Raw genomic sequence first — 12,116 nt, forward strand, 5'->3', positions numbered from 1 at the left:
ATAACAAATATAATTGCTTTTTCTTTGATGTTTTAGAATATACTTTAGATCATAGAGCACCGTAGGGTTATTTTAATCAATTTCAGGGTTAATACTAGCGTATGGAAAAATGGAACAAGTGGAAATTTCCATTGGGTCATAATGCTATGTGGCTGGAGGTTTATTGTGTCAATATGATTCCACTTCATATAAGAAGTAGCACTATTCAGCTGTACCTTTGCTCTAGGGAGCTCAGAAAAATTAGTTTTAAAGGCACAAATTTATTCTTCAGACCTCTTAATTACAATGCCCAAGATATTTTTGTGACCTAAATAACAAATTAAGAAACCACTTCTTTACATTGCTGGGTGTTACCGAGATTTGTTACTAAGAGTAGAGTTTATCCACTCTGTAGAAAATATGCCATGGGACTGTGATAGCCCCAGGTTAAAGCACTTCCTTCCTTTTAGTGGTATGTAAAAACCGTAAAAATCAGAATGCTATCAGATATTGAAGGATTAATGTGACCTCTCAATTCAGAGTTTTCTGAAGTTTAGTAATTTGTGTGTACTTTCATGATTTTGCTATATTCTATACTGCTGACACTGGTAAATACTTGATGTTTTCTCTACATTGGCTCAGTTCTTGTTTAAATAAATCGTATTTAAAATCGTATTCCTAACTATTGACATCAGAATGTTTATGTGTGCCATCTAAAAGCGTTACAACTCACTTTGGTTAAATACTGCTCTTAGAGCGGACTCTACCTGTTCCATATGAGGTGTGTGACTTTGGGCAAGTTACCCATCTTTTCCAACCCTCTATATTCACTTGTGTGAAATGGAGACAATCAGATATTATTGCATGTCAAGTGCTTATTAGCACAGTGCCTGAGGTAGTAATTACTCAGTAAATGGAAGCAATTGCAAGAATGGGTTGTTGAAATGATTGTGGTCTTTATTACTCTTGCTGAGAAGAGCAGTATTGGAGATTTAAAAATTGGACAAGCACTTCCATTCTGCACCTACAGATAGGGCCCAAGGTAGTAGAAAGAACAATAGACCAAAGAGTTGGTAAATTTGATTATATTCTCAGCTTTCCACTGACCAGCTGTATGACTTGGTCATGTCGTCCGGCTTCCTCTGGGATTTGATTTCTTTATCAGACAAATTAGAAGGTTTGATTTGATTTGATCTCGAGGCAACCAGCTCACAGGCTGCCAACTGAGTGGTTCTGATTGTAAGAGGTGGTTCATCTGAAATTAGAAGCATTTTTATTTTGTTTTGTTTTTTGCTGGCTATCTAATACATAAAGTAGGTGTGGCCCTGGCTGCTTTCCTGTTTTCAGCATGAGTGACTGTGGGTCATGTTAGTAAGCCTGGGCTAGTTATTCATTGTTTTTGAAGCTGTACATAATTAATACTTAAGAGCTATTGAAATTTAGTCCTAGTAAAATTATGTCATAAAACTGAGGCAATTTTAAAGGATTTACTGACAACAAAATTATGAGTAAGCTTGTTTTATACATTTGACTAACCTTTAAGGTGCATTTAATATATATTGTTTGCCAAACATGGAACCACTTGACTCATCATTGTCATTTAAAAATTAAAATTATATGTGAGTCTCTAGCTACATGGCTTACAATTGGAATAACTTTTCTATTCCTGGTGTATGTATTACACAGTTTTATGAATTTCAGTCTCCTGATGAGGTAGATCTGGGCTTGGTAGTGATGAAGTTGCAAGTAATGAAATAAAAATTTTAAAAGCTTGCTGTAGCTGCTTTTCTTAGATGGATATATATATACGTGAGGGAGTAGATGTATTAGCATAGTATGATCACTAATTTTTTTCACTGAAGAATGTATTTTAGAAACTGTCCCATTCATATAGTTTCATCATTCTTTTGAATGACTGCAGAGTATTCCATTGAATGGATGATATTGTTTAATTGGTCTCCTCACAATGGACATTTAGGCTTTATTTACCCTCACTTTTGCTATTACCCAGAGTAGTGCTCCAAGTGCTCCAAATAATGTCTTGAGCATGTGAGATTTTGTGCATTTATCAGTGTATCTATAGGTTAAATTGCTGGGTTAGAGGATTGTGCATTTGTATTTTTTTCTTTTAATTATTTGAGAGAGAGGGAGAGACACTGTGAACGGGGGCGGGGGGGAGGAGAAGAAGAGCGAGAATCTTAAGAGGCTCCACACTGCGTGAAGCCCAGCACGGTGCTCAGACTTATGACTTTGGGATCATGACCTGAGCAGAAATCAAGAGTCAGCTACTCAACCGACTGAGCCACTCAGGCGCACCCGTGCATTTGTAATTTTGACTGAAATGGGCAAATTGTTTTTCAAGAACGTTGAAGCCAGTGCCTACCACCAGTGCATGAGTGAGCTCATTTCTGCTCAGCCATGTTTTTCCCCCAAAGCTCCTGCCTTTTCTACGTTACCAAGCAGTTTGAATACTACTCTACCTCACTGGATTGTCCCTGGGAAAATGCTGATCAGATGGGTGATCATTACTACTTGTGCAAATTTCACAGAGATTGAATCTTACACTGAAGACCACTTTCTTAACTGTATGTGTTCGCTGAATTAAATGGCAGCACTCTTAAGCATCTTGGAATGTATTTTATGTTGCTTCAGAGCACAATTATACGCGTGTGGGAAAACCTCCCATTTGCACATTATCAACAACTAAAGGTTTCCATGGAGATCATTTCTCATAACATAATGAAACACACTATACATATTATACAAAAGATTTGGCCATAAACAGCATTATTTGCACTTTATTTTTCTTAAACTCAGAAGGAAAAGCCCACTAGATACTGTTTGTATGTTTTTAGAGAAAACTATTAGTTGGTACAGTTGCACTAAAACATAAAGTTATTTTCTCAGTCTTTAATTCATGACCATTTGTATGCATGTGGGTTAACACACATGCAGCCTTTAGATTTGAGAGGTAATACTGTGGTTCCTTAAAAAAAAAAACAGAGTAGTTTCTGTTGTGCAAAGACACAAACATATTCTTTCTTTTCCACATTTAGGACTTATTACATAGATACAGGAAAATTATAGAACATTTCTAGAACTACTGTTTCTTTTCTCTTTTTCCCTTTGGGCTACAGCTTGGCAGATATTAGAGTCAATTCCTGAAGGAACTTAGGTTTTATTTATTTTTTTATGCTAATGTGATCTTTTCTAAAATTGACCATTGTTCTAATAGTTGAGGCTTATTTTTTCTTTTGCCTTTGTAAAAGAGCAGCAGATGTTCAAGAACTTCATTTTTTATAAGTTTTCCCACTTAATTTGACTTTCAGATGTGATACTTAACATAGCTTCACACTGATTCACTTACATGAAAAAGCATTTCCATTATTGACCTATTTGAAAAGTAGTTGTGGTATTGAATATAGTATTTATAGTAAAGATACTGGTTAAGTCCCATAGAAAAACCTATAATTAATACAAAATCTCGTGGAGTTACTCAAATGAAAATACAAATTAAAAAGTTAATATTAGGTAATTACCTTTTGTGTTTTCTTTTTTAGCACATATATTACATTTGAGAGAAACTGCTTGTACAGAGACTGTTGAATTTAAAACTGCTCCGTCCTCTTAAGGAAAGCAGCTTGTTGTGCTCTTCAGACAGTGGGAGAACAAAATGAGGCTTTGTTGTGATATGTATTACTTTGGGCTCATGCCTTCCCTACAAATCGCTGAAACTCATGACTGCTTGAATTAAGGGGCAAAAACATTTTCACTGAACCGTATAGCACCCCCTAGCATCCTAATAATTTATATTTTTAAAATTCAAAGGTGCATTTGGTTTATGCTTATAAACAGAACCATTAATCTAATATGATCTCCTATCTCTTATATTCTTATGGCCAGGAAGAGATCCTTGAAAGATACTGTAGAAATTATGGGGGAATGTGGGCATCACCCTTTTGGCAAATGGTTGTTGCATTCCTTTTCTATGGAGTGTTTGGGTCTGGATGCAGATAAATTCTGCCTGCATCTGTTGTGCCCTGGGTAGGAGTGGTAAGTAGTGACTGTTCTTTCATCCACCTGCCTAACTGCTTCCTTGGATGTTGCAGGTACTTCTCCCAGCAGCTGGGCTGTTACAGTTACAGGATGTGAAGAAGACTTGCTGTGAATTTTTGGAATCTCAGCTTCACCCTGTCAACTGCTTAGGAATTCGGGCTTTTGCTGATATGCATGCGTGCACAGACCTCCTGAACAAAGCCAACACCTATGCAGGCAAGTAGAGTAGACCTCAGCTGAGTTTGAGACCGGGAGGAATCTGGAACTCTTGAGTTCTGATAAAATTCTGTAGTAATTTCTGGAAAGTTATGTCATGTTTCTGGATCTGAACCTTATAAAAATCCATTTAAAATCTTATAATGTATCACTGCATAATTAAAGCATACTTATAAAATTCTGACCTCAAAAAACTCTATAAATTGGTATTGAGTCTAAAGAATAGAATAGCAGTTTTATGCAAGTATTGAATCTCTATATCTCTTTCTTTCAAACTGTCAAATTAACAGGCATATGAGAAAATATTTGCATATGAAACTAAGTCATTTTATTTCTATGGCTTCTTACACCTTTTTCTTGCACCCAGGAGAACAATCTAGTGGCTTAACCATTTTCAAGGTGATGAAATCTAGTTGCCTTTGGGTAGAATGGAAAAGTAGGTTTGAAATATAGGCAGCTTTCTCCTTAGACAACAGTTCTCAGGACCTCCTGCTGGCGCCCTCCTGTGGCAGAGGGCAGCCCTTTGCCCTTGTCAAGGAAGCCATCACTTCAGTTGCGTGTAGGGACCCTCTGATCCCCCCATCACTCCAGTCTAGGAGGAGAGTTTCTTGTTATAGCTTTGGAGGTAGCTAAAGTACACAAAAGTAACCTCTAATTGATTTTTCCTCTGAGTTTATAAGCATTTAAAAATATATGTATTAAAAGTGATTATTAGGAAGCTTCTAATTTTTTAAATCATCTTTGAGAAGATAAGCCTGATAGAAGTTATAACCCACCATCTCTGTCCTGTATTTGTGAGACCCAATAAAACAGAACCCTAAAACTTCCTTCAGCCTTCAAACGCAAGAGCCCCTTGTCTAAACTGTTCCACTGTGCTTACTCTGATGGGTAAGGGACATCGTGGCCCATAAACCTGGGCAAGGTGTGTGTGTGTGTCTGTGCGCGCGCACACACGCACAAAGCATTGGAGACGAGTATTCCTAGAATCTCTGTTGCATTTTTTCAAAAAAATAATGGTTAGGTGACTAGTTGGAAAGAAAAGAAAACCACAGTGCTGCAGAGAAACATAAAAGGTCCAGTAAGTTTGAACTTTATAGATTTCTTAGGGTGACCTGACTGACCTGACTACCCTTTATAAAATTCTTTCAGTGAGAAAATGTGATCTGAATTTCAGAAAGCTTACTTAGAGATGAACTTTTAGCACATAACCCTTCTGTAAGTTGGGGAATGCCTATAATATGTAATGATATTCATGTAATCCTTTTGAGTGGGATGAGGCATTTTAAGAAAAACCAAAGATAAATTTGGATTCAGTGATGTGTTCCAGTGTTCTTCAGCTGTTCTTCAGCTAAATAGAAAAGTTTCCTTCTAAATCTGTAAGATCCATTAACTCTAGACATAATGTGCCTGTTATAAGTGATTTATATTGGGAGAATGAAGGAGGCTTGTATATTTTTGGATTTTTTTTTTTTTCTGCAGGAAACAATCACTGTTTAACATATCTTTCTTGGGCAGCTTGTTGTCTCATATTACTTGATACACATTACTGACTTTTAAGAGGTAGGGAGAGGGGCTGGGGACAGAATGAGAAAAGCAGGATTCAAGCAAAAGATGTCCACACATGATTCACATGATATACTGGAACTCCTAGTTCTGCTCCTGTCAGAACCAACTCATGTACTGTGTGTTTAGGAGATTTTTATGAGATTTAATTATTTCTTTCTCTTATTTAAAATCTAGCTTTTATACTTTATAAAAGTATAAAATATGAACAATTCTCTACTAGAATTTGAACACTTCTGTATCTTGGTTTGTAGAGTCTCTTCATAATTATGCAAAGACATTTTCATGGAGAGTTTATTGTCATTTTCAGCAAAATTATGAAGAAAAATTCCTTTTTTTTTCTTTTTTTTCTTGAAGCTAGACTCCATGCCCAATGTGGGGCTTGAATTCATAACTCTGAGATCAAGAGTTGCATAGTCTACCAACTGAGACAGCCAGGCTCCCCTTAATTAATTAATTAGTTAATTAATATTTGAGAGAGAGAGAGAGCACAAGCGGGGGAGAAGGAGAGAAGGAGAATCCCAAGCAGGCTCCATGTTCAGTGTGGAGCTCGACGTGAGGCTCATGACCTGAGCTGAAATGAAGAGTCAGATGCTCAACTGACTGAGCCACCCAGGCGCCCCAGTTCTTAGCTTTTAATGTTCTGTATTTTAAATCAAAGTCTAGTCTTAAAAGATACACTGTTTTTATACCATGCATTTGAATCTTATATTTGCTTGAGTTTATAAGTAACATTTTACAGCATTTTTTATTATGAAAAACTGTGACACATATAAAAATAGAATGGTATTCATCATTGAACTTTAAATGTTGTAAATTCATGGAAAATCTTGTTCAACTATATATCCCTCTGCTATTAACTATCCCCCTCCTCTGTTGTTATTTTTTATGTTATTTTTAATGAAATCTAATGTATATGTAGAAGAGTACAAATGGTAGGTCTACATCTTGATGAATTTTTGCATCTTCTTGTATTATTTGAGGCCATTCTGTCATATTATCTATATATTTCACTCATAATTTTAAAGAAATAAAATGGCATTGACCAACTTCATATAATGAAACTATCTCCATATACTTTGGTATATTAATAACAAACTTTCTGAATTATGTAATTCAGTAGACTACTAAAAAACAGTTGTTCTTCCTAGTGAAAATATCTGATTGTTGTTTATATCTTAAGCAGATAGGAGGTGGGGAGGTCAGGAGTCCTTGCAGGAAGGTAACTTTTTTTTTCTGTTGTGAACAAATGATAGTTTTTTAGTCCTTCCCTTCTTTCTTTGTACAATTCAAGCACTTTTTGCATCCAGAAAATCTGCCCAAATTCTTCAGTTACTTTCACGTTCAAACAAACCAGCATGTGAAATGATCTGGGCGGGGGGGGGGGGGGGTGCGGTTAAGGGAGACAGTGACAACTGAGAAAGTTAATATGTTACCTTTTCATTTTTCTGTCCTAGATAGTGGGCTAGGTAGGCCTGTGACAGGCCTTTCTAGGAAGGAAAGGAAAGGAAAGGAAAGGGGAAGGGGAAGGGGAAGGGGAAGGGGAAGGAAGGAAGGAATACAGAGCAATAATAGAAGGGTTCATACAGACATACATACAAGGAAAGAAGAAGGGAGGAGAGAGGGGAGCTGGCAGAGAGGAAGAATGGGAAAGGAAAGGAAAGGAAAGAAGGCTTGCTTAACCTCAGGGCACTTTCTGATCCAACGTAGCCTGCACTTCAGAGACTGGAGCACTCCTGTCCTTTGAAAACTCACCAGAGATTCTGGACATAAGATCTGCTTTATTCCTTTCTCTTGCAGATTGGAAAAGAGCTCTCTGGTGTTTATTATCGTTAAATTATACAGGTATAATGAAAGAATTAAGGTGTTCCATGGAAATGTCTTCTATGAACTTGTTATTTTTTCATAATACCACATTTTTGAAGAAAGTAAAAATGTGAGAAACCAAGTAGGCAGGATAGAAAGTCTGGGCAGGGAGGGTATAAATCCTTCTATTCATCCTGCTGTACACTCATGGCTTCCACAGCATGAAGCTGGCAGTCACAGCCTGTCACACTGGCCCACACTGCTTCACCAGGGCATGTAGTGATATGTTCTTCAAATCCTGGACAACTGAGGGCAACCAGACCAGCCAAGGAAATGATTCGCATGTTGAGGCATGGTGTTCTGGACTGTAATCAGCCTTTGTTATGGTCTTGGATGACTATTTTCTTAGCTAAAAAGCTATATGAAATTATGTTTGCTTCAAGCCTGAAAAAGAAAACTTTCACACTTAATTCCAAGTTGTATAGACTTGTTTCGATAATGCTGGATTGTGGATGCTTTTACTTCCCATGTTTTGAGTGGCATCCGTATTTAACCACGTCCCAAATCACAAATACCTTTAGCATTTTCCTCAGGATAAAAATATAGAGGAGATAAAAACCGAACTTACTGGTTTTGATGCATTTTAATAGTCCCAGACTGTTTCGGAAGTTAGATTTTAACTTGAAAGTTAGATTTTAACCTTCTATGTTGATAAATAAAAGTTGCCAGTTGTAGAATTATAAAAGAATTTCAAACACACTTAAGGGGAACAATAGTTTTAGATTCTTAGTCATTTCTTCATCTCACCACTCCCTGTATGAAAAATTTGAGAAGCTGCTTACTATTAGTTCTAAGTGATCTCTGGGGAAATTTGCCATATCGTTTTCAAGCCAGTGCTCCAACTGAAATTCTGGGCTTGGTGAACACTCCTCATTCTTCGGTATTAGGACAACCTGCAAAGAAGTCTTCTCCAGTCACTGCCATACTTTTCAGTTTATTTCTTATTCTACTCTTGCTCTTAACCCTGTTATCTCTTTACATCCTGGGCCTGGATGCCTGGGCTGCCCTCCACTTCGTCTTTGCACTGTGCTTGTACAGTGATCAAACTTTTCATATGCCCACCTGCTTTCATGTATGTTCCCTCTCCCTTTGTCTTAAATAAAACTTTGCTCCCTCCCTGCAAACCTGCATGTTGGGGGCAAACTTTTTTAGGAGACTACTCCCCCTACTCACCGGGAAGGTGGGTAAAGGGATACGACTTCAGACTGTTGTTCCGTTCCAGGCACCATCTCGGTTCTGCACTGGCTGGCTGTCAGCCTACAGCATTCTCTCTGCAGCCTGTTTGCTCTCCAGGCCTGTGTCTACTTCTGTCTTTGACACCTAGATTGTTTCTTCCCTCTCTACTTCTTTTCTACTGCCATCAGCAAGTTCAAGATCTATATTGTTGACTTCTTTGAGACTCCTTCCTCATAGTTGCTTGTGACTGCCATCTTTCCTATATAAACCTACCTGCCACCTTAGAACACAATTCTGGGGCATGTTGAACCTTGCTGCTATTTGGAATGCCAAGGTCTCAACCTTTGTGCTGACTATATTCCTGCCTTTTCATACTTTTGTATTTCTTCATAAATCTGTGTGCTCTCTGATGCCAGTACCCCAGTAATCTTTTGGCTGTTCAACCTAGACTCAATGGTCGGTCATTTCAAAGCTACCCTCTTTATGCACCTAACTCCACCCAGACTGCTGGGGGTGATAAGCTCAGTGCGATGTAACCCCTGCTTACAAGGAGTTTATAGGCCAGTAATATTCCACTTACACCCAGGTTCACTATGTCCACATTTTGCCTTATTCTCTTGTAAAAGTAGTTCCTGTAACTTTGTTTTGTTTTGTTCTCCTTTCCAGTCAATTTGCTTTAGTCATTTGCTCACTCTTCTGTAATTTAGGCTAGGAATCACTGCTTGGGGTAAACGTCTGTCAAAATAAGCCCATGATTTTGAAGCCTGCCTTTTTGAAAGAAACTTGTGTTAAGAGAGTATTTTTTATTTTTTGTTTTTTGTTTTTAATGTTTAATTTTAAGAGAGAGACACAGTGCAAGTAGGGAAGGGGCAGAGAGAGAGAGGGAGACGCAGAATCCGAAGCAGGCTTCAGTCTCTGAGCCGTCAGGACAGAACCCAGTGCAGGACTCAAACTCACCAACCGAACCGTGAGATCATGACCTGAGCAGATCAAGCTCTGCTTTGTTGATAGTTTTTCTCATTGAGATGAGTTAGTTGTTTTTAGATATTACCAAAGCTATCTGTGTTAATGGAGCTGCTGGATATATATATGTAATTTTTTTTTTCCCTAGAGACTAAATAGTATTCAGAATGAAAGAATCACAGAGTATTAGCACTTATAGGAACCTTAGCAGTTATCTGCTAAGATAACTTTTGTTTTATTAATTAGGAAGATGAAGACCAGAGAGACTTTTATTTTCCCAAAAATACTTTCTCTCTCAGGGATGAGCTATTTGTGTGTTAAAATACTGTTGTTATCCATGCACTTACCTCACTTCTCAGATGGAATTCTGCACCAGATGGAATATAGAGAAATTATAGGAATTCTTCATGGCTTAATTTTGATCAACAAGGTGTTTGGTATTGAGAAATCAAACCTAAAGGGTATTTTGTGGCTTATCACTGTGTACAAAATGGAACAAGAAAAACTTTGGACATTTATTATCAATTTCATTGGACTTAATTTTGGATGAGAGACCAGAACAAATGAACCCAATAAACCTGGTGTAACAAATCCTATGGGTTGTCTTTATTTTTTTTCAGAATTTTTTAAATTTCAGTTTTGGTTAACATACAGTGTAATACTGGTTTCAGGAGTAGAAGTCAGTGATGCATCGCTTACATACAACACCCAGTGCTCATCACAATAAGTGCCCTCTGTAATGCCCATCACCCATCTAGCCCATCTCCCACCCACCTCACTCCGTCAACCTTCAGTTTGTTCTCTGTCATTAAGAGTCTCTTGTGATTTGTTTCCATCTCTTCTCTTCCCCTTCCCATGTTCTTCTATTTTGTTTCTTAACTTCCATATGACTGAAATCATACGATATTTGTCTTTCTCTGATTAACTTATTTCACTTAGCATAATACATTCTAGCTCCATCCACATTGTTGCAAGTGGCAAGATTTCATTTTTTTGATGACTGAGTAATATTCCATTGTATATATGCACCACATCTTTTTTTTTTTTTTAAGTTTGTTTATTTTTAAGAGAGAGAATGCAAGCAGAGGAGGGGCAGAAAGAGGGGAAGAATCCCAAGAAGGCTTTGTACTGTGAGCGCCGAGACCGAAGCGGGGCTTGAACTCACGAAACCATATGATCATGACCTGAGCTGAAATCAAGTGTCAGACGCTTAACTGACTAAGCCACCCCGGTGCCCCAACACATCTTTATCCATTCATCAGTTGATGGATGTTTGGGCTCTCTATATAATCTGGTTATTGTTGATAATGCTATTATAAACATCGGGGTGCATGTATCCCTTTGAATCTGTATTTTTGTCTTCTTTGGACAAATACCTAATAGTGCAATTGCTGTATCATAGGGTAGTCATTTCTTGATAAGTTTATTTTAGTTGCAGAAGGGAAGCAGACAGCAAAGTGCAGCTGTCCTACTAGAGAGTGAAGAGAATCCTTACCAATAAGGAAGAATACATCTGTATATCCTATATGTACAATATATGTGTTTAATGTATATTGCATATTCATGGTGTAATCTGTACTGCTGGGAATTATGCCCTACTGCAGTTGTGGGATTTTTTTTTAGAAAAAAGGAACTGATTGTTGAATGCCAGTTTAACTAGCTTGGTTTTACTCAGCAGCGGTGGTAAACTAGTAAGAGCAAGTTACTGAAGTCACAGTGAAAGCTCTGTGCTGTTAAACAAGAGTAATCTGTCAGCATGTCAGTGAAAGGATTGGAAACAATAGTTGAAGTTGGCAACAGAGAACCATGATAATGAAGATAGAGAGGAGGTGACTGAAGCAAGATTGGGGATGTGGAAACTAACCCTGGATGTGAGTAAAGGAAACACACTAAACTCTGACATGATCTGCCCTTTAGCATTACATTTTAAATAAATATTTTGTGAATGCATTTTAGTGTGTGCATATTTCCAGTTTGCAGTAGCTGTTAATTAGTACCTTACCTTGCTGAGGTGCAGCAAGCTGAATCAGAATTCATTCAGTGAAAAGAAAGAATTTCTTATCTTGGCTTAATGACAAGTATTAGGTTTGTATTAGCCAAACCAATCCAAAGATGTTAGGGTTTTAGTTGATAGTGTATTCAATAACAGTACTGTAACTGTGTCTGGAAAGATGTACGGTGATTATTTCATTCTGTTCTTCCTGGGTCGGACCGTATCTGTGAAATTGAGTTCATTTTCAGGTTACATATTTTGAGAGAGACTGACAAACCGAAGACCCCAAATGATATTATACAAG

At 37.6% G+C, this 12,116-nt stretch overlaps 1 protein-coding gene across 7 annotated transcripts in view; it reads left to right on the forward strand.

The window, feature by feature from the left end:
- Positions 1-12,116, forward strand: part of KLHL2 (kelch like family member 2) — a 117,801-nt gene that overhangs the window by 65,567 nt on the left and 40,118 nt on the right. For all 7 annotated transcript variants that reach the window (XM_047090399.1, XM_047090397.1, XM_047090398.1 and 4 more), the window contains one exon: positions 4,089-4,251. In XM_047090399.1, the coding sequence (XP_046946355.1) occupies positions 4,089-4,251 (163 nt within the window). The remainder of the gene's footprint in view (positions 1-4,088; positions 4,252-12,116) is intronic.

The sequence above is a fragment of the Lynx rufus genome, unplaced genomic scaffold (genome assembly GCF_022079265.1).
Source record: "Lynx rufus isolate CCGP_SWC_20201006 ecotype Redwood Valley unplaced genomic scaffold, mLynRuf1.p SCAF_3, whole genome shotgun sequence".
NCBI classification, from domain to species: Eukaryota; Metazoa; Chordata; class Mammalia; order Carnivora; family Felidae; genus Lynx; species Lynx rufus.